The following is a 22,050-nucleotide window of genomic DNA, read 5'->3' as shown; positions in this document are numbered from 1 at the left end:
AAGAGGTACTTTGAAGATGCAAACAGGATGCTACAGGAGCACAGAGAGGGGGCATGTAATTCAACTTGAGGAAGGCTTCTTGGAGGGGGTGACATTTCCACTGAGTCTTTGAAGAGGCTAGCAAGGTGGCTGAGAAGGAATTAGCAAGGTGAAGGGAGGCAGGCTAGGCCAGAGATGGGTATCATCAACACACACACTGACGTCACAAAGTCACAGAAATGTGTATAAGCTCACAGTCACCCTAACGGTAACCACAAATACATGGATCCAAATGGGGACACAGACATCTATGGAAGAAAGCCAAGAGACACTTGTCCTGCCAAGAGATGCAAGATAAACAGAAAGACACACACACAGAATCATAAATAGTTCCCAGGAAAACTCATTCAGAAACAAGCACAAAACTACACTCACTTCCCCACTGAGGTTTAGAGGTTGATTGAAGTTTTGGCTCTTAGCTCAGAACCAGACTGTTTTTTCTTTCTCTGCTCAGCTGACGGCCTCGAGAAGTGCTGGCAGCTTTCAGATGCCTGCAGCTCTTGATGAATCCACTTTCCTCACCTCCAGCCAGATCTGTGACATCCATGGCAGGTGACAGATTGTGAGTGGGGGCTGGGCAAGAGATGGGGCAGGAAGGAGATAGATCATGGGTAGTGCCCAGCTAGATCTCAGCTATCCCTCGGGAGTGGCAGGGAGCTGGGGGCAAAAGTGTCAAGGACCTAACAGGCCATGACACGTCCAGTAATTAAAGAAGAAATAAGAAATGTTTGTTCTTGCGGATGCTAAGGGAGGAATAAATCTTGCCAACTGTGAGTGTTCTAGGAAAGGAAGGGAGGACATGCCACTGATAAAGAAGTAAACAGTGGGTGCCTGGCTGTGCAGACCACAATAGGATGAATTCAGGCTGAATGGAAAGGACTTTCTCACTGAGCTAGAGACCTTCCTTCTCCGTAGGCTCATGAAGACCAGAATAGCACTCGTCTCTCTGGGCTAACGCTGCCGGGATGCAGGGGGATAAAACCAAATGACCTCAATAAATGACCCCTTTCCCCATTTTTCTGGACCCAGAAGACCACATGAGAATTAAGCCGTGCCCTAAGCAACTGAATGACTGAGGAATCTTTGTTGCTGACACTGGAGGCTATATTTACATTCAACTCTCGCTTCTATGTCTGTAATTTGCTGATTGTATCTGGGTTGTAGGGAACAAATATTAAATCTGATAAGACCTGCTGCCACTGAGGCAGGGCCATCTGTCTCAGGGATTTATTTGCTGACAAGTCACTGGGATAAGAGCATTCCAATGAGAAGACAGTAAATTCCAGGATCGGAAGAGAAGTGCTGAGAAGAGAGACGGCAAAGCCAGTGTTCAGATGAACTAAACTCTGTAAGGGTAAGTGCTGTTCTCATCACCTCTTTGGCATATCCTGCCTTAGACCTCTCTCCTTAGGAGAATTCCATAAAAGTTTTGGAAAACACAGGAAGAAGACTGTGTGGACAAGATGATAAGAGGTCTGGCCTGTGTCATTTCCCCCTAATATGGACAACTGGCTCCATGTTGCAGGAAGATCAATGCCATGTTCCAGGCTGGCCTCTGGTCAGACTGAAACCGAAAGTGACTCTTGTAAACCAGAAGAGCTGTCCTTTCCTTTCTCATTTTGGGCCAAGTAAAGTTCAGAGGCTCAGAGGTCAGAGAAGACCTAAGAAAATGCTAAAGTTTAAATAAGCAAAAAAGAAAAAATAGTTCTTTGTATTCTCAATGGAGTAAGAAATCGTTGCCTAGTCCATTCATGCTCAGTGGTTCCAGGAAACCCACTTCTCTCCTCTATGAAGTCAAGCTGTCTACTGGCTGAGTGAATTACCCACCTTCCCAATAACTCCTAATAGTATTTCAGGTGTTATTATATTTCTTTTGCTTTCATTGTACTCCACAATCCTTGGACCCAGAGATGATGGCTTGATCAAACAAATAGTCAATTTAATATCATGGTGGTAAGTTCTTGGGTGATGATGTCAAGAAAATGATAGTTCAAAATCAGACTCTGTCACTAACTGATCCTAGGAGAAGTTATTTAACCTCTCTGAGCTTAGAGTTCCTCATCTGTAAAATGGAAATAAAAACACTCACCTTGTAAGTGGTAGGGTATGTCATGTATCTCTCAATAATGGTGTTACCAAACAAACAAACAAAAAAAAAAAACAAAAAAAAACTACCTTACCCTAAGAGGTTGGCTTAAGGATTAAATGAGGTAACAGCAGGATAATGCCCACATGCAACTGTGCATATATTAAGTGACCAATAAGTGTTTGTTAACATTATTAATAATTTTACCCTAACCACTGACTCTGTATTCCTATAGTCTGGTGCACAGTAGGGTTTAATAACCTTATTTGCTGAAGGAATTAGCCAAACAGACTTGGAAGGTGTTCCATTATTGACTGAAAGTGCTCAGCTGATTAATTATAGCTCTGGGGGGGGAAATGAATATAAATCTCCTGGGGATTAAACCAGACCTGCAATTTTGGAACCCATGAGATGAATAACATTACACAAAGGACTGTCATAAATTATCAGGATACCTAATTAGTAATTCTCAGCATCATTTTGGGACTATCTGCTTGTGAAAAGGTTATAGTGATGTTCTGGTTGGGAAAATGAAGCTCTGAGTCATATTGACAGATGTGAAAAGTTTTCCATTTTGTGACCATCTAAAACTAGGTGGCAGTAAAGAAACAGATGAAAAACAGCAACAAATAGCCTACATCCACTCCTGCAATGGACACTATTGCCTCAAGCAGGGTAAATAACTCCCAGAAAGGTGATCTGTCTCTGTGTCCACAGAATTTCCATTTGCAGTATCTCTAGGACTAGGAAGGTCATTGGATGTCATCTAGTCTAAGGCTTTAATTATTGTCAAGAAATGGAACCCCTTTTTAAAAGAACTTTTATTATATGTTGGAAAGTCCAACATATAATAAAACCAGCCAGCTCTGAGTGAAATTTGGAGAGAGAATGGTGCTCAACCATGGAGTTTCCCTCTGCCCTCACCCCCAACCCTGGCCTCAAGATGCCCCTGCAGAACCTCAAGTGCAATGGACATTCAGTACTGAAGAAGAAAAATCTCTGCAACGTTAGAGTCTAGTAAGATGACAAGAATTAAAAGCCAATGCAGGGCCCTCCCTGGTGGCGCAGCGGGTTAAAGCACAGCACTAAGAAGCTAAAGCCACTTCCGCATGAGTTCGATCCCCACCTTGGAGGTGACCCACATGGTGCAGCAGACCTCTCCTGACCCGCCTGCTGCTCCCCTCAGCAGTGTACATTGTCAGTCGGCCTGTTTTGCTCCCCACTCTGACCCTGGTGAATCTTCTCATCGCCCCTGCACTCTGGTCTGTATACATCAATAAATAAATCTTTTTTTAAAAAAGCCAATGCAGTCAACAAATCACAGAAGCTCCTGACACCAAGTAACAGATGTGCTTCCCACAACTTTCTGGATGACCAGACAACCAGCAGCGGCATGGCGGTGACAGTGGTGCAGTTAGGAGAGCAAACACCATAAATCTCCCTGGGTCACCACTGGCCACCTGGTTTTTCAGTTGGCTGGATGCAGAGCATTTTCTGGAGGGGATAGTGGGGCTCTGTGCATGTGGGAGGAGCTGCCCATCACAACCACAGCACATTCACGTCAGCCTCTCGCCCATTCTCATGCACAAGTGCAAATCTTCCAACGGGAGTCCTGTTTTATTGCTGGGTGGGCCTACCTTTGGCTGGAAGACATGGTTCTCCTTGCCAAGGTGATCCACGATCCCGAAGATGCATAGCGGCCCAGCAAAGCCCAGCAGGTCAGCCAAGATGCGAAAAGTGCTGCTGAGGACTAGGCGTCTCCCGAAGGCATGGCAGAGTGCCCGCCAGATGGCCCGGGCACCCTGTGTGCCCTGTGCATCCTTCTGCTGCCCAGAAAGACCCACAGCCAGGTCAGAATGGCCAACGGCCCATCCATGGCAGGGTCTGGTTTCCCAGGAAGTCCCTGACTCCTGCAAGGAGGTAAGCTCCAGGAAGAAATTACAGAACCACAGGCGCATGGTTGGATGGGCCTATCAATGCCAGCATAGGCCACATGGTGAGAAATGAGATCAGATGTCAGTGCCTTAGCTGGCCATGAGCACAGCACTGTACTGAGAACTGAGAGTGGTATTCCTTACAATCTCTCCTGACCACCTGCCACTGCATCTGTCCCAGTCTCCCCACCCTGTCCCAACCCTTTCCCTCTGCTAGGGCGGAGGCAAAACAAAGGAGCATTGGATTGAGAATTGGGAGACCCGCTCGGCCACCTACCAGTGGAGGGCCAGCTCTGGGCAGAACATAACCTTTCTTGGGGCCTCAGTTTCCTTCTCAGTGCTATGGGGAGACCCCTGCCTAGTCACAGAATTATAAGGAACAAGCCACTAAAATCCAAGCTCTAAAATGCACAAAAATTCCCAACTTTATTGTCATTGAGCTCCAGAAGGAAAAACAGAGGCCACAGGGAACCCCAGGGGGCTCTCAGTTTCCCCATCTGTATATGAATCTATTAGATCAGATGACCTAAACATATGTGTTATTCCAGCTGCGACTGTCCTATGACTCTTTAGTCTTGGACATTTCCCTGGTGTGACTATGGGCAAGCCTCTTCCCCTTACTGGGCTTCCCTTTCCCCACCAATGCCACTGGGGTTTCAACTAAAACCTTCCAAGATCCCCGTCTGTGAGCCTAACCCGGAGGGTGGGGAATGGATGGCGTGGCTCTGCCCCCACTGACCGCCTGGGCGTCGAAGGCCTCACAGAGCAGCCGGTAGTTGGTGAGGGCCCTCATGGCAATAGGCAGCTTTCCAATGGCTCGGAGATCAATGGGCTTCTTGTGGGCAGTCTTGATGAAGGCATTCATCCACCAGTAGGTGCCTTTGGACAGCAGGTTCACAAAGGGCTGAAGGAAGCGTACCCCCAGGTCCTGCAGATCCTCGGGGGGCTTCACCTCCTTTGGTGTCTTGAAGAAGATATATCTCTGTGGGTACATGGAACACTAAGGATAGGTAAGTGCAATTTTTATAATTTTCCACTTTGCCCCAGCTAAAGTCTGAGGTTACAACTTTGCACCTTTCACTTCTAACAGATGGGGTCTTCTTTTCCTATTCCCAGGATAAGGGTCTCCCTCCCCCTACATATTGGTTCTAATCCCAAGGTCTCCTAACTTGAAACTCTTCATTGAGGTCTATTCTGAAACTCCTTGCTGGACTGGATTGGGTAAGCTGGGTTGGAGAAAAGCAGAAACCTTTTATAGTGTGCATTCCATGAATCTGAGAACACCACCATATTTCATGATGGATTTGTACACCATGGAATCATGCAGATCTGGGTTTGAATTCTGCCTCTTCTGATTACTAGCAAGGTGTCTTTGGACAAGTGTCATCTAAAATGTCTCCTCATCCGAACAAGAGGGTGACATTTGCATCATAGGGGTGCTGTGAGGATCAATTGAGACAGGAATGTAGGTGGAATCTGTACCCTCCAAACCACCAACTAAAAGCAAAGGAGTCGGAGAAATGCAAATTAAGACAGCACTTCACATTCATCAGGCTGGCTCAAATTAGAAATGGTTCTACCTTCATCACTGGTTAGAGGAAGGGGAAGGGTTTTCCTATTCACTGTGATACACTAAAGTCTTTCCTGAAGATGATTTCCAACACAATTAAAATTTAAAATACACAAATCCTTTGAACCAACAACTCTACTTCTTGGACTGTGTCCCACAGAAATACAAGTAGCAGTGTATCAGCGTGTTTAACACAATATCTATGAAGGCAAAAACTTGGCAACAATGTGAATACCCATGCAGAGGGCAATGTCTGAATTAACTATGACTCATCTACATGATGGAATATCAGATAGTCAGTAAGAAAACTAAATTAGTCCTATCAGACTTGCAGGGAGTCTTATATCTGTTGGGTGCAGAAAAAGCAAGATTCAGAAAACTGTTTTTAGTATGATTCCATTTTTATCAAGTACTGAGAGACAACACTTTTATGTGTGTATGAGCTGAGGAAAAAAGAATGAATATTTACAAGTATATGGCATTCCAGTAATAAAGATCAAGAATTGAAGGATACACACTAATGTTAATTTGGGTTACCTGGCGAGGAGAGGGCAGGGGAGGAGTGGAAGACAGGAGGCACATTCTGAGAAATGGGAAGAAGGGCAGGCAGAAGTGAAGACGTGTACATAGCCTCATTTACCCATTGTCCCTCACCCTAGACCCCCCAAACAAAAGCCTCAGAGATGCCAGCACCTGAATGTTATTTCCTCTCTGAGATGAGACCCGGAATCCTTCACCCTTCTCCTTCACCTCCTCTCTCTCTGGAAGCTGTTGTGGGTTGAATGGAATGCTTCTCCTGAAGCTTCTTTCTCCCTTTGGCGTCAACTCGCCTTTAGGGGCAGGGAAACTAAGCTGACTCTTTCTAAGGCTTCAGAGCAGCAGGGCGGGGGTCCCATCTCTGGGGCAGGGTATGGTAAGAGCTGGCTGGATATACCCTCAGCTGCGTGGCAAGTGGATGGTGCTTACCCTGACCCTGATGACGTTGACCTCCACAAGGAGTAACATCCCGTAGAGGATCACCAGCAGCCCTGTGAGGCAGAAGCGCAACTGGGAGAAGCCAATGGCATGGTCGTAGAACTTGACAAACTTGATGGTCTTGGTGATGAAGGCCAGGGTCCAGTAGACTAACAGGGCTGCCGAGGAAAGGTAGGAGAGGTTGTGTTTTGTGTGTACCCACGTGTGTGGAAGTGTGTCAATGAGGAGGGAGATGTGTGTCTGTATGTCAACAAGCATTATGGGTATGAGTGTGCATACTTCTGACAAAGGGGTATGTGTGTGTGATTTTGTATAATGTACATACAATAAAATGTTCATGAAAGGCATATTAAAGTATTAATCATCTCACAAGTCTAGAAGGTAAGTCAAATTTCCCATTTTCATAAATAGGAAAGTTATTTCTTGAATTAAACAATTATAGGCACTATGCCAAGTAAGCTCTTTAAATATATTCTCCTTTAAATATATTACCTCATTTATCGCTTCCAATAAGGTTGTGCGGAAATACTGCCATCATCCCCAACTTAATAGACAAAAGAATCCAGGCTCAGAAAGCTAAAGTAATGGATCCACGATCACACACAAAGTGGCAGAGCTGAACTGGCCTCACCCTCATAGGCTTCACCCTACTTATGATGGCTTCCTGAGCAATGTCCAAGCTGGGAAAATCTTAAAAGCCTTTCAGTCCAGACTGTTCATTTTATAACTGAGGAAATTGAGGCAGAGAAAATTGAGGCAGCAACTGGCTCCAATTCCCTGAAAGCAGTAACAGAGATAAGAGCCTAAGTCTCTGGTCCCCCTCAACTCCCCTTCAGAGTCATTCCAGCAAGATATGCCCCTCAGGAAGCCTGAGGCGTGGGAGAGAGAAAAAAAGAGAACCACAGTCCTCTGGGGCATGTGTGCTTAGAGCTAGGCCCTGCCGTCAGATACACCTGGGCTTAGATCCTGTGGCTCAATAGTGGTGGGACCTTGCGTAAGTCATTTAATTCATCCAGGTATCAGTTTCCTTATCATAGAATGGGGATAATATTAGCACTACCTCAAAGGTTCTGAAAAATGTCATGAAAGCATTTAGCACAGTGAGCTTGGCTCTCAGTGGGTGCTCTTTGGACAGTAGCTTTTAATGTTTTTATTATCGCCAGAATTCAGACTTGGGACCATAAACATCAGAAGCTATCAGTGGCTTCTAGCTTCTAGATTCCCACCACCAATAAACCACTGTCAATTGATCACAATAAAAGCCAGCATAGAAAGTCGCCCATTAGAAGATGCTTTAAGTACAGGCAGCTCTTTCACCCCCATGCCCCAGAGCCATATACAGATAAGGCCAGCAAACACTTTCTATAGCCCTCTCTTGTAGAACCACAGAGACAAAGTCTTTTGTCCCTTCCCTCTGCCCCTAGATGCTCCTAGACATCAATGCCAGGGCATCTCCTGGCAACAAAGGCTGGTGTCTGCCCGTTTCACTCTGGGATGGGGCGTAGGTCGAGATGATGACCTTCCTTGGAGAGGAGCAAATGTCATTTATCCCAACTACCGGGGTTAGGCATTAAAGCATTAGAAGGGGGGTTGGGGGGTGGGCAGAGAGGTGTAACAACATCTGCTCTCTAGTTCCAGCTGTTAGGACTGGCATGATGTCCCTTCAGTTTGGCCTGTCTCCATATCAGAAGGACCCCACAGCTGGGGGGTCATCCCCCTGATTTCACACCCACTTCAGAGATCACAGACTTGAGGCCAGATTTCTGATTCTGGGATCCATCAATTCTTTTATGAGGACCTAGTGGGGCCAGCCCTTGAGAATATGCCTAATAGTGGTCTTAGCGCTAATATTTATCAGACATGATCTGATTTGATCTTCATAACAATCCTATGACTTAGGCAGGGACTTACTATTCCCATCCAGATGGGGAAACTGAGACTTAGAGAATCTGGATATCATATTTATAAGGTTACACAGGGAGTTTGTGGTGGACGCAGGACTAACTCCAGGCCTTATTTCCAATCCCATCTTACACAGCTTATCCTTATCCTGTTGCTGAAGCTCAGAGCCTGACAGAGAAGAGGAGGAAGGGAAGAAATATGATACAAGGGCTGCTGGTGAGTTTTAAACTCTGAATTCCCATTTCCTCTGCTTCTTCCCTTTCCCCACATCACCTATGTCCAAGTTCTGTTTGCGTTACCTCCTAAATATATGGAATACATTCACTTCTTTCCATCCCAGTGAGCACTTGGGTCTAAGCCATCGTCACGTCTCCCCTGGACTACTTTCAAAACCTTCTCACAGTGTCCCTACTTCCTCTCTTCCTGCTTCCAATCTAGCTTCCATAAAGCAATAAATATAATCAGATATGACCCTATGTTTGTAAAAGCATCATAAGCAATAGCCAAAAGATGGATGCGACCCAAGTGCTTGTTGTTAGATGAGTGGACAAAGTGTGGCAGGTCCACTTATATGCAGATTTTTTTGCCCTCTAAGCACCTTTGGCCATCCATGTCTGTAGGCTGTACATTCACAGATACAACCAACCATAGTCTGAGGATGGAGGACCTGTGTGTACTCAGAGCCAAAGAGAAGCGATTAGAATATCTGCAAATTCTAAAACCAACCCCTTGGGAGACTAAGGCCTGATTGTAGTTAAGTTTCAGGCTTTCAGAAGTGATTTGTAGATTTCTGACTGTACAAGGAATTGGTGCCCCTAGCCACTGCCCTCCGGTACCCCCACCCCTAGAACTGTTCAGTGGTATATTGTACACACAATGAAATATTATTCACCCTTAAAAAGGAAGGGCATTCTGACACATGCAACAACATGGGTGAACCTTGAGAAAATTATGCTAAATGAAATGAGACAATCACAAAAGAATAGTTCATGATTTGAATTATGTGAGATTTGTATAATAGATTAATAGAGTCAGAAAGTAAAATGGTGGTTTTGAGGGACTGATGGAAAAGGAGAAAAAGGGGAGTTACTGTGTAGTGACTACAGAGTTTCAATTTGAGAAGGTGAAAGTTTTGGAGCTGGTGCTAATGGACGCACAACAGGTACTTAATAACGTACTTAATACCACCGAACTGTGCACTAAAACGTGGTTTAAATAGTCGATTTAATTGCTATGTATGTCAGATGCATCCACTTCCCCTCACCCAATCCTGATCATCCTTGGGATAAAGACCAATGCCTGTGGTGTGACCTTCAAGATTCTACCTGTGAGACCCCACCGTCACTACAGCCTTCAAAGCTCAGTGCTCTCCTTTGTCCGCACTCTGGCTGCTATTTTTTCGCTCAGATTTCCTAATGTAACTTGTTTCTCCTGCTTCAAGATCTTGGCAGATGCTACTCCTTTTGCCTAAAACATTCCCCTCTCCCTTCTCAGTTTTTACCTATCCTTCAGTTTTCAGCTCAAAGAACATTTCGCTGATCTTATCTAAGGCCTCAGATCAAAGTCAGTTTTTGGAACAATGTAAACCACATTGTGGTCCACCGTTTTGCAGGATTCTGGACCTGGGACGAGGCAGTAGCCTCCTCAGAGGACTAGCTGTTCTTCCAATACTCAGTTCGTATAGCTCATGGAGGTTCATCCTCTCTACTTTTCCCTGTTCCAGAATTTCTGTGGAGGGCAAAACTAACAAAGGGGAACAGAGGGAACGAGACCCTGTTCTTTGAAGGACTGATTCATCTACGGGTGATAATTTTTGCGTAGGGAGAGAACATTACATACTTTCTAGAAGATGAAAAAATGAACTTGCCAGATGCCCTGAAAAGGTGTTTTTGAAGAACTGGTTGGCCAGGACCTGGGGTTCTGGAAGGGTTTTCTGTGCACCAGGAGAAGCTTCACAATCTCCACTGGGAGTACTCTGGAGCCTGTACTTAATATCCTCCTCTTTCAACCTGCTGCCTGCTAATCCTTCCACCATATTCACAAAGGGTGTTCTGGGGTAAGGGTTCTATCCCAACTCCCACCTTACATAGAAGGCAAACCTATCATTAGCTTGGGAGATATTCTCTGCCTGTTCACAATTCATACTGGCTTAGCACAGACTCCAAATGTCAATTAGACACTATGACAGCGAAAAATCATAGTCTGACCTAATAATGCAATCTGAACATAGCCTGATGAATAGCTCTGGCCTGGGTGTACAGGCTCAGCACCCCCAGAGGCACAGTCTGAGGACCTATAGACATGCAGCCTCACAAATGGTAGCCTGCTTAAATGCCAGGCTCCTGGGATCTAAACCTGGCTCTGCACCCTGACTAAGTGGATAAATTAGTACATATCATTAGCTGCTGAATCTTGGTTTCTCGACTGATGAAAGGGAAATGGCAAAGGTACCTACCTTACAGTGTTGCTGTAAGGCTTAAAGGCTGCAAAAAGGGGAATATTAGATGCATTTGTTTGTTTGTTACATAGTAAGTGTTAAATGAATACATGTTATTATTTTTTTAATCTCGCTGAGTTTCTGTATTCACAAATGTAAAATGAGAATGGTCCCAATAGGGAGATTGTGGGAATCAAGTGGAATAATATAAGGTTTGGCACTGGGTGAATGTCAACCGTCATGATGTTGTCTCTGCCTGGGAGCCAGTCACATGTCAGAAGCCCTAAATGGGCATTCCTTCCTCATGTTCTCTACAGGCTCTGATCCATGGGCTTTTCTCTTCTTGTCCCGGTGACCTCACCCAGGCTCAAGCATTAGAGGCCACCTATAACCCTGTGACTGCTGAATGGACATCCCCAGCTCCGACCTTTCCCTGTATGCCCGGCTTGTTTGTCTCACTCCTATTTGACACTTGAGCTAGCTGTCTCAAAGTTAACACACCCCAAGCAACCCCAGTCCCTGCTCTTTTGTCAGGTATACTATCATTAAGTAGAGAGTGTTGGCAATGTGCCAGGTATACTATCAGGTATACTATCAGGTGTACTATCATACTTGTCAGTTATACTATCATTAATGCCACCTTCACCCAGGCTCTCAGACCCCAAGCCTAGGAGACTTCCTGACACCTCTCCTGACCCCTACCCTCATCTTCTACCATTCTCCCCCTCGCCCATTTTGGCTTTGCCCACACTGGCCTCTTTGCGAAGTTAGTTCCTATCAGAAAACCTGTGCAATTGCTGTTGCATTGGCATGAAACATTCTTCCTCATTTCTACTAAAGCTCTTTCTCAACTGCCTTATAAAGTTAGCACATTGCCAACACTCTCTACTTCTTCACAGTATTTCTTCACTACCTATTTGTTTGTTACCTTTGTCTTCTTTCACCAGACTGTAAACTCTAGGCAGGCAGGAATTTTTCTTCTCTGCTTCTAAACATCTAGTGCCTAGAACAGTGCCTGGCACATAAGTCCACAGCAAATATTGTCTGAAGGGAGGAAGATACTTAGCCCTTCCCTACGCCCACTCCCTTACCAATCAGCAGCTTTGGGAAGTTGGAGGTCTCGATGTTGTGATAGTAGACCACGGAGGTGACAGCAGCCAAGAACGCCATCCCAGCCGGCATGTACAGGTGGAGATGGCGGGATTCAGTCACCCTGAGATGGGGAAAGAGAAAGGAAGAGAGAGAGAGAGATGATATGGATGTGCTGAGTACCCCAACAAGTCACATACTTACGGCTCACAGTAGGGATTCCAGGTCCTGTGCAAGCTGGTACCTCTGCCTAGCCCATCCCCAAACACGCCCCTACCCTATGGGCTTGGGAGTCCACACACACAGAGATGCTCTCAGGACTTCATGTTTAGGCTTTGGGCTCATTGCTTTCTCTCTTCGGTCTCGGTCTCTTTCAAAACCTGACATCAAGAAGCCAGCCTTGCAAAGCCTCTGGCCTGGGAGCCCTGTCCCTAGAGTGCCTTGGGTAGGTCAGGACCTGTACACCACAGCTCCCTTAGTGACAGCCCCATTGAACATGAACAGCATAAGTCAACACTGGTCCCTCCCTGGGAGGCACAATAACAACCTGATAGTCAATATTTATTGAGCATTTCCCCTGTGCCAGGCACTGTTCTCAGCACTTGATTAATTCACTTAATCTTCATACAATTCCCTGAAGTCAGTACTCTTAGTTCCTCATTTTACAGTTGAGGAAACTGAGCTCAGGAGGAGGACAGTAATAAGCTCAAGGTCACTGCTTTTGTTTTATCCTTGGAGTAGGGATGAAGACAGCCCAAACCAACTCAGCCCTCCCTCACCTAAACTCATAGAGGACCCGGTGGGGGGGGGGGGTGGACTCTGCTCTGGTGGTAAGACGAGAGCTCTTTCCCAGACCTCAGACTCCCCTTCTCTTCAGGCTCCCCTTAATTGACCCCAGTCATGCCCTTCCACAACTCCCTCTTACAGAAAAGAAAACCCACACTCCTCCGGCTGGCACCAAAGGTCCAGGTGATTTGACCTCAAGTCACTTTTCTGACACTGCGCAGACTGTTTTCTACTGAAGTCATTTGGGGTGGGGGTCAGCTATGCTCAGAGCTAACTGACTGGGTGTCTAGGGAAGTGATACTGCAGATAGATAGAAGGAGAGGAACACAAAGGAGCAAGCAGAGAGGAGGTGGCATCAGAAGGACATAGAAGGAAGAGCAGGCATTTAACAGAGAAGGAGGACACAAGGAGAGCCACGTGGGGACCCCCAAGTAGTCTGGTAGGACTAGGGTGCTGGGGTACAGCCACTGTAGACTCATCAACAAATACCATATTCCCTTTCATCTCTGCCAAAAGTACCACACATTGCTCCAGTGGCAATGTGCCCAGTCCCAGGGACAGGGAGACAATTGGTTCAAGCAGTCAAGCAACTCCACACCCTTCTGTTGGTGATTGGTTTAAGGGTGGCCATATCGTACCCAATTCTGGCTGATGAGATGTAAGGGGAAGTCTGCAGTGGATGGTCTTCAGCATAAGGAAGGGGCATGTGGGGACCACGCCCCCTTTGCCCTAGTCATCTCCTTCCTAAGTGAAATTTGCAGCTGGGCAACCTCCTGTGACCATGGCTGGGCACACAGGCTGGTGCAGAGACATGGGAAGAGGTTGGGTCCCGATGACATCACTGAGCCAAACCAACTGGAAATGGCAACCTTCAGTTTTCTTTCTTTCTTCCTTTCTTCCTCCCTTCCTTCCTTCTTTCTTTCTTTCTTTTTTTAAGATTTATGTATTTATGCATCCAAGAATTGGAGTACAGGCCAGAGATGTGGGGATGGTGAGAGGATTTACCAGACACAGATGGGGAGCAGAACAGGCAGATGCACTAAAATACACTGCTGAGGGGAGCAGTGGGCAGGACAGGAGAGGTCCGCTGTGCCATCTGGGTCCCCTCCCTGGCTGGGGATCAAACTGGTGCTGAGCTAGCTGCAGACAGTTTCACAGTGCTGCGCTTCCACCCTCTGCACCACCAGGGAGGCCCCTTCAACTTTCTTTTTAACTGAAACTATAATGAGATTCTTTAGACCTCAATTAGTGGATATTTGTAGCAAAAGACTGTACAGGAGATACAAGGCAATCAGTCACTAGTAATACTGAGAACAACCAACACCCCACCCAAGGCTCTTGAAACTCCATCCTTTCTACTCCTTGAAATAATTTTTTTAAAGACTTATTTATTTATTCATATGAAACTGGGGTAAAGGCCAGAGATGCAGAGGGTGAGAGGATTCACCAGATACAGAGAGGGGAGCAGAACAGGCAGATCAACAGAGTACACTGCTGAGGGGAGCAGCAGACGGGTCAGGAGAGGTCTGCCTCGCCATGTGGTCACCTCTGGGGCAGGTGGGGATCGAACTCATGTGGAAGTGGCTTTAGCTTCTCAGTGCTGTGCTTTAACCAGCTGCGCCACCAGGGAGGGCTGCTTGAAATAATTTTTAAGGACTATGGTGATGGCACTCCCTCACACAATTTTAAATGACATGTGAATGCCATAGCATATGTTTAAATAAAAATTTTTTTGGAATAGGAGGTAGAAAAGATAAATATTTCATAAAATTAAATAAGATATAGGGCCCTCCCTACTGGCACAGACACTAAAGCACAACACTACAAAGCTAATGGCAGTTACTGCAGCACGAGTTCGATCCCTGGCCAGGGAGGTGACTGACATGGCTTGACAGACTTCTTCTGTCTTGTCTGATGCTCCCTTCAGCAGTGTATTTCAGTCAATCCTCCTGTTCTGCTCCCCATTCTGTCTCTGGTGAATACTCTTACCTTCCAATCCCCTGGTTTCTACCAGTTCTTGTATGCACAAATAAATAAATCTTTTAAAAAGTTAAATTAAATAAGATAAAGAATAACTACAATTGAAATAAGTGTTTTATGACATGACTCAATAAAATAGATTTGGGCTGCTTTGCTGAACAATATACACTGAAATATAAAAACTAGGTAAAAGTTTTACATCTGGGTTCTCCCAGTGGGTGGTGGTCTAGGAATATTCTAGCTATGTTGTTAAAAACTTCCCCCAGGAATGGGATTAAAACGGTGGGGGGAGAGAAGTATACTGGACTATGGTGATAGCACACGGGTGATTTGGTGATGGGAAGCTTACGGGGATTACAGCTGAGATGGAAAAGGTCACAAAATGATATAAAAATAAACTATTACATATATATATATAAACTTTCCCCAGTAACTTATTCTGAGTTCAGAGTATCACACATAGAAATAATATCCAAAAGAACAGAGGAGGCTCTAGAGGGTTAAAAGGCCTTAATCAATCACTAAATGTGGTTTTACCTTAATAAGTTCCACTCTAACCAGCCCCCACTCCCACCTGCCCTCTAGACTTCCAGGCAGGTCTGTAAATCCAGGCCAGGTAGACTAGGGGGACCACAGGGCAGAGTCCAGGGATTCTCTTCTGTCTGCTCCCTCCCTCTGTCCTTTCTCCATGTTTGCCTGCCCAGATCCGGGTCCACAGATAGAGGCCAGCAAAGCCCAGGTCATGAGTGTCCAAACAGGAAGGGCGGCCTGACAGGAAGGGCTAACAGTTGGCAGGAAAGTCCCCTGTTTGATAGGTTCTGGTAATACTCTATGTTCTTCCCCCACCCCCCATACGAGCTCTCTGCTCTATTGGAGCTCTGACTTCATCCTCCACAGCCCAGGGAAGCTGTCAAGGCAGGTTACACAGAGAGAAAGTGAGGCCCAGAAAGATGGAGTAACTGGTCCAAAATCGCACAACTAGCCCCCAGCAGGCCAGAGGAGCACCCAGGTCTACCTTTTCCATAAGCAGGTGCTTTCTTCTCAGTCACCTTGCTAATTATAACTCATAAGTATTCTTGGCTTTTCGAGGGTTCACAAGGCACCTCTCCTCTCTCCAGCATCTGTGCTCCATAGTTAGGGGGTGCTGTGAAGTGGGGGGTGGGTGGGAGGCAGACTTGTTGCCTTCTAGCTATGTGGCAGACTTGTTACCTGCTAGCTAAGTGCCTTCTGGTCTTCCTGCTGGCTTGGGAGACTTTGATAACCAGGAAGAGCCTCAAGCAAGTGGTCATCCCAGAGATGACTACTATAGTCAGGATGCAGGAGTAGTGTGGGTGGAGGAGAAGTGAGGGAGTGTTTGGAGTAGGACCCTAGTCCTACCATCCAGATGCAAGATCCAGAACTGGCAGAAGTGGGGTCTGAGTGTAGTCTGATACCACTCAGAGTGCTTGGGCCTCAGATGGGCCCTCCAGCCTCCAGCTCCTCACCCAGCCAGTCAATGAGCCTTGTCAATTTCTCCATTCTTCTTTGGTTAGATGAGTGTTTCATCTCCCCCTCTTCTGTACCCCTCAAATGCTGGCACACCACTTCCAGCTGCAGTTATCTCTCATCTAGAACGCTGCAAGCACTTCCTAAGTGCTGTTTCTACCTCCAGCTTGTCCCTGTCTCGAGTTCTCACCTAAAAATGCTGTGTTGATTATATCTATCTTTCCTTCTAAACTAACAAAATTCCACCCAAACACCCAACCTGTCACTCAAAGCCTTCAGAGACATGCCCCCACTCTGATTTCCAAGCCTCCAGGCCACGATTCCCATGGCTTCCCTGCATGTGTGTCCCTGGCACTGTTCCACCCCTACCCACTTTCCCCAGGAAGGCTTTTGTTCCTCACTGGCCCTCCCACTCTGGAACTCCTCTGCTGTGAGAATCATCTTTCCTGGCTCAGCTCAGAAGCCCTCAACCCAGATGCCTGCCCAGCCCTGCCTTTCTCTCTCCTCCCAGAGAACTTCTTTATAATATTATTCCATTTTTTCTTTTAAGGAGTCAATAAATGTCTATGGACTTCATCATGTGCCTTGCACTGTGAATAAAACCCAAGTCCATTTATAATGTTTTCTGACTCAGGAGAAGATGATTTTGCAAATAAACCTATAACTTTAAATAGTGCGATCTGTGTTGTAGCAAAGTTATGGGGAGTGTGCCATGGGGCCCAGAGGAAAGGTGGGTGTGAGATGAAATCCTTGCGAATGAGGCCAGAATGGGGGAGACTCACTGTGAGGACCCCCCAACACCTAGCTTAAGACCTGAGGCCTTGTAAACAACTGGGGACTAAAGAGAATCATAATCAAGAGTGATTCTGACTTTTTCCAAGAAGGGAAATGTAGCAGCTTGTGAAAGTGGCTGGACCTTTTTCCACAGGATTTGGGGTACTCTTACTAGGTCACTGGGTCTTGCCATGCAGATCCATGCTCCCTCTCTCTTGCTACCCCGAGGGCAGGGTCCAGGTCTCACTTGTGTCCAGTGCTTGGCAGAGAAATTCTGGCACACAGGAGATGCTGCTGGATTTATTACCAGCACATAGAATGCAGGTGAGCTGGGGGGGGTGGGGAGTGGGGAGAGGTACCCTGGAGCCGATCTAATCTCCTGAGCTTCAGAGAGTCACTCACCCATCAGACAAGATGCCTTCTGAGATCTCACACACCAGGACAAAGAGCAGCATGAAGGTCAGGATCCAGCGCAGGTTGTGCCCAGGAAAGTGGAGCCATGTGCTGTGGTGGATGTGTACTTTGGAGCTCTGACTGCCCCATCCTGCAAGGAGAGAGAAGTGGGAGGCTGACTCAGCCAGAGGAGGGTGCATGAAGGCCAGGGGAGTCCTTGGATATTGGGTGCATGGAAGGAGTGCAGAACCTACCAATTTGTACAGCTGTGCCCGAGGATGCCTGAGTCTGGCACTCAGGCACTAAATATTCAAGCAAGAAATCTGGACCTGTGCAGGCCAACCTATACAGGTGCCGATTTTATATGCTGACCTGCCATGCCACAAGTTACCACATGAATACACCATTTGCCTGCGAACAAAAGTATGAAAGCTGGTACAATTTCTGATATACATCTGAGAGTATATTGCATATGATTCTTTCCTATTTCTGTCTGTTTATCTTTGTCAATGACATCTCTTTGCCGGTGCAGCATCATTCTTTTAACTTTATGACAAATTTTCCTTTCTTTCCAAAAGCCGTATAAGAATTTTAAGATTGCTTTTTTCCCTCCCCTTAAAGTGAATCAACACATCTTGGAGAGGCAGGGCAAAGGACACCCAATGAGTTGACAGAGCTGGCCAGCTTGGGAAATTCAGGATCCCAGAAGAAAGATGAAGGGGACCCAAGTGAAGAGGCATGCCGGGTGCCCCCTCCCGGCCACCATACCCAACTTTGCAGACTGCTGGATTTCAAATAGGGGCATTGGGGGCTGTATCCCAGAGCCCATGCTGCTGGGCACCGAGCCTGAGAAGTTGCCCTCGGGAGATCTGTTCTGCTGGGGTAGCATGGGGAAGAGGAACTCGTTTCTCTAGCTCGGTGGGGTTCTCTGGGGGTACTATCTACAGTCTGTTTAGCCCCAAGGAAGTACTGGGGTTCACAGGGCCTATATCCCGGCTCAGGAGCCAGCGACTGCCGCTCTCTGCCCTGGACTCAGCAGCGGTGACAGGAAGGGTGCCGGGAGAAGGGGGGGGAGGGGTGATCTCGCTCCCAAGGCAAAGCCTCTGAGGGCATAGCCTGATACCCTCCTTACATTTCCAGAGCTTTTAGAGAAACCTCAGCCTTCCCCTTTCTCCATCTAACTGTGGCCGGGTGGTGGCAAAACTTGGGAGGGGGTGGGTAGATCCTCAGCGTGAGGATCGTCCTCTATGTTTGGTGCAGGTTTGGGGGCACCCGGGGGAGAGAGTGACAGTGCGGGGGTGAGAGTACTGGGACCATGGAGCCAATCGCAGATCAGGGGGCCCCGGGAGCCAGGCGAACGCCGGTCTTGGGGACGCCAGGGGACACCGGGAGGTGGGGCGCGCGGCACCAGCTCCCCCTCCCTCCCAGCCTCAGCCTTCCCCTCCTCCTTGGCCGTAGGCGCTCGCTCACCGATGAATAGGATGGGGAAGGTGATGAAAAGCAGGAAGACGTGCGGCACCACGTTGAGCGCATCCACGAAGCAACCGTTGTTGAGGACGCCATGGTCCACCCGGTAGGCGGCGGAGTGGTTCTCGCTGCCGCAGAAGGCCAGGGGCATGGCGTTGTGGTTGGGGCTCCGGCTGCGGCTGGCTCCACGCGCCTCCGGTGCCTCTGTGCCTGGCAGCTCCGCGGCCTGGCCGTCAGGCCCTCGCCCCCGCCCCCTGCGGGCCCCGCCCCGCCCCGCCAGCGTTCCCGCCACCCCTCCTCCTCCCCCCACCCCCAACACCGCCCAGCTCCTTTACCTGCGGGGCGGGGCGAGGGGCGGTGGGTAGTTGCCAGGGGTCTGGCCCACGCGGCCCCGCCCCGCCCGCGTTACAGCTGTGGTAGCCGGCGGCGCCCAGACGTGTTGGGCATCCCGCTACGCGCGTGCGCTGGTGAAGCTGGGAAAGGCTGGCTGAGTGATGGATGCGCTGGGGTCCCGTTGGGAGGTTGGGGGAGCAGAAGAAAGAAGGAGGGTCCCTGTGGGTCCGGAGAGCGTTCGGGGCCTTCAGTGGGAGTTCACTGGCTTGGGGTCTGAGATATGAGCTCACTCGGGCCTGGTGCCCATGAGATTGGAGGGTTCTGGTGAGCGTAACAAAAGAAAAGCAGTGAAGAACTTTACCTTTGGGGATGACGGAGCCCTTGAAATATTTTCAAAGAGATCTCAGGTGCGGCATCGCTGGGTGCTTTACTTGCATACCCATTGCTTTCAATTTTCGGGGTCTCCCAACACTCCTATCAACTACAGACTGTATTTTCTCCCATTTTTTGGATGAGGAAATTGGGTCAATTACTTGGGCAGTGGTCTCACTGCCCGCCAGTGAGGAAGCATTACTTGAATTCATCTTTTCACCCATAACCACCCCTCTTCTCCGTGCCCCCCACCCCACCCCAATCTCCCTCAGGCAAGCCTCCTTTACTGTACAACCTCTGGGTGACTGGCTGGTGAATGGATAGAGTGAGTCCTCTTGCAAGCCTGGAAAGTAGGTACGTGTGGGACTGTATCCAGCAACAGCAATGGGAGACAGCCTGCAGAGGTGGAATGAGTCACCTTAGGTTATATTCTTCACTGGACACAAGCTTAACAAGTTCAAGGACCTGGTGAAATTGCAAAGAAAATGTCGTGCCTTGCTACTCTTCTGGTGGGATTAGACACAGATAGTAAAAAAAAAAATTGGCCCTCCCTGGTGGCGCAGCGGGTTAAAGCACAGCACTGAGAAGCTAAAGCCGCTTCCGCATGAGTTCGATCCCCGCCTGCCCCGGAGGTGACCACATGGCGCGGCAGACCTCTCCTGACCCGCCCGCTGCTCCCCTCAGCGGTGTACTTTGTCGATCTGCCTGTGCTGTTCCCCACTCTGTCTCTGGTGAACCCTCTCGCCTCCCCTGAGCCTCTGGCCTATACCCCAGTTCTGTATGTACAAATAAATAAATCTTTAAAAAAAAAATTATGTACTATAAAGAAAGAACAGAACTTGGAATTTGGGGTTCTATTTTAGAAGAAATCTGTGATTTACGTAAAGGAGTATAAATGCACGTTTGGGGGGAGGGTGAGCAGGGGACATCAAGATCTCTTCATCCCCTTCCTACCAGCTTCAACTAGTCTTTTCTGAGACTGCTCAAAGCCTTTATAGGACACTATCAAGCAATGCCTCAGCTCTGCCTCAGGTCCTGGAGAGACTAGTACAGAAGCAGGTGGAGGGCTCATGAGTTTTGGGTAAACTGCCTGAGGTGGGCAAGAGTTTAGCGTCTGGTGGCCTCATGTAATGTTTGGCTTTTGGAAATCTCTGAAGCTAAAAGATTTTTCCCACAGCATCAACCAAAATAGTGAAAACTTGGCAGTAAGTGCCTAGCACTAAGGGCAGGAGTTCATTAACCTGGGTGAATGCCTCTGACGAACAGGTGATAGCCACAAGTTCATGTAGCTATGTGGGAAAGGCTTATGAGATCGTGTCAGTTGAAAAGCAGGAAACACAATTGTTTTCTATGAATACAGCCATATTAAATATGTATGTTTTTAATATAATTTATTTATAAATATTTTATATCACTGTTCATTTTTCTAAAATGTGTGATTTCTTCTCTCAGGTGAAGTCCCCATAAAATTCCCACCACCAATTCACCATGTACCATCACCATAGTCCCTTGTGTTCTTCTCTCTCCCATTTTGACCCTTTTCCCTTCCCCTCGCCTGTAGAATGAATGTCTCTGATTTATAATTGCCTGTTAATTTGGGCTTTTTATTTATTGTTATTATTTTTTCCTGACCCTTTATTTAGTTTCCCTACATTCCTCCTGTAAATGATACTATCTGATGTTTTTCTATTTCCTTCTGTCTTATTTCACATAGCTTAATCCCTTCTAGCTCCATCCATGTTGCTACAAATGAGTTTATCTTTTTGCTTGCTGAATAGTATTCCATTGTGTGTGTGTGTGTGTGTGTGTGTGTGTGTGTGTGTGTGTAGCACATCTTCTTGATACAGTCATCTATTTTTGAGCACTTGGATTGTTTCCAAATTTTATCTATTATGAATAATGCTTCAATAAACATAGAGGTGCAGTTATCCTTTTGAATTAAAAGTATGTATGTTTGAATGCAAGCCTGCAAGGAGAGGCCCAGACTTAGAAATGCTTGTTGCTTTAGAAAGATACAGAAGTATATATTAACCACCATTGTTGTGCTTGTTTTTATCATTCTGTTTATGTAAAAATTAAATAACCCAGGGTCAGAGATCTAGTGTGATGTGCTCATAATCACCTAATAAGACTTTTGTGCTTTTGGTTGCAAGTTTTTTCCAGTGTTGCAATGTTGGTTTTGTAATTACCATATCAGCTTTTCACTTCAGCAGTGCTGTTTTTCTTTTTTAGTAAAAATAATATAATTATGTATTTTTAGAGAACAGCAGTCCTACACTGTTCTTCAGTGTTCTCATTTCTAAATGAGGAAGATAATAATACACACACAACAAATGTTTAAAGTTGGTGTAACTGCGATTTATTTGCAAGCCAAGAAGATAGGCCAGGCTTCTTCATCTCTAGGGGCCCACACAAGGGATCCCCTCAA

At 47.0% G+C, this 22,050-nt stretch overlaps 1 protein-coding gene across 2 annotated transcripts in view; it reads right to left on the bottom strand.

Moving 5' to 3' along the window:
* ABCC8 (ATP-binding cassette, sub-family C (CFTR/MRP), member 8) overlaps nucleotides 1-19,110 on the bottom strand; it is an 83,545-nt gene extending 64,435 nt beyond the window's left edge. For both annotated transcript variants that reach the window (XM_012725564.1, XM_012725565.1), the window contains exons 1-6: nucleotides 18,921-19,110; nucleotides 17,460-17,601; nucleotides 12,035-12,156; nucleotides 6,596-6,762; nucleotides 4,799-5,041; nucleotides 3,763-3,951 (exon numbers count right to left, since the gene is read on the bottom strand). In XM_012725564.1, coding sequence (XP_012581018.1) covers nucleotides 3,763-3,951; nucleotides 4,799-5,041; nucleotides 6,596-6,762; nucleotides 12,035-12,156; nucleotides 17,460-17,601; nucleotides 18,921-19,068 — 1,011 coding nt within the window. In that variant the 5' untranslated portion in view covers nucleotides 19,069-19,110. The remainder of the gene's footprint in view (nucleotides 1-3,762; nucleotides 3,952-4,798; nucleotides 5,042-6,595; nucleotides 6,763-12,034; nucleotides 12,157-17,459; nucleotides 17,602-18,920) is intronic.
* Between the last annotated feature and the right edge of the window lie 2,940 nt (nucleotides 19,111-22,050).

Source organism: Condylura cristata, unplaced genomic scaffold, assembly GCF_000260355.1.
Source record: "Condylura cristata isolate star-nosed mole 26May11 unplaced genomic scaffold, ConCri1.0 scaffold00015, whole genome shotgun sequence".
In the NCBI taxonomy this organism is placed as follows: Eukaryota; Metazoa; Chordata; class Mammalia; order Eulipotyphla; family Talpidae; genus Condylura; species Condylura cristata.
This window is presented reverse-complemented; position numbering and strand designations above follow the sequence as displayed.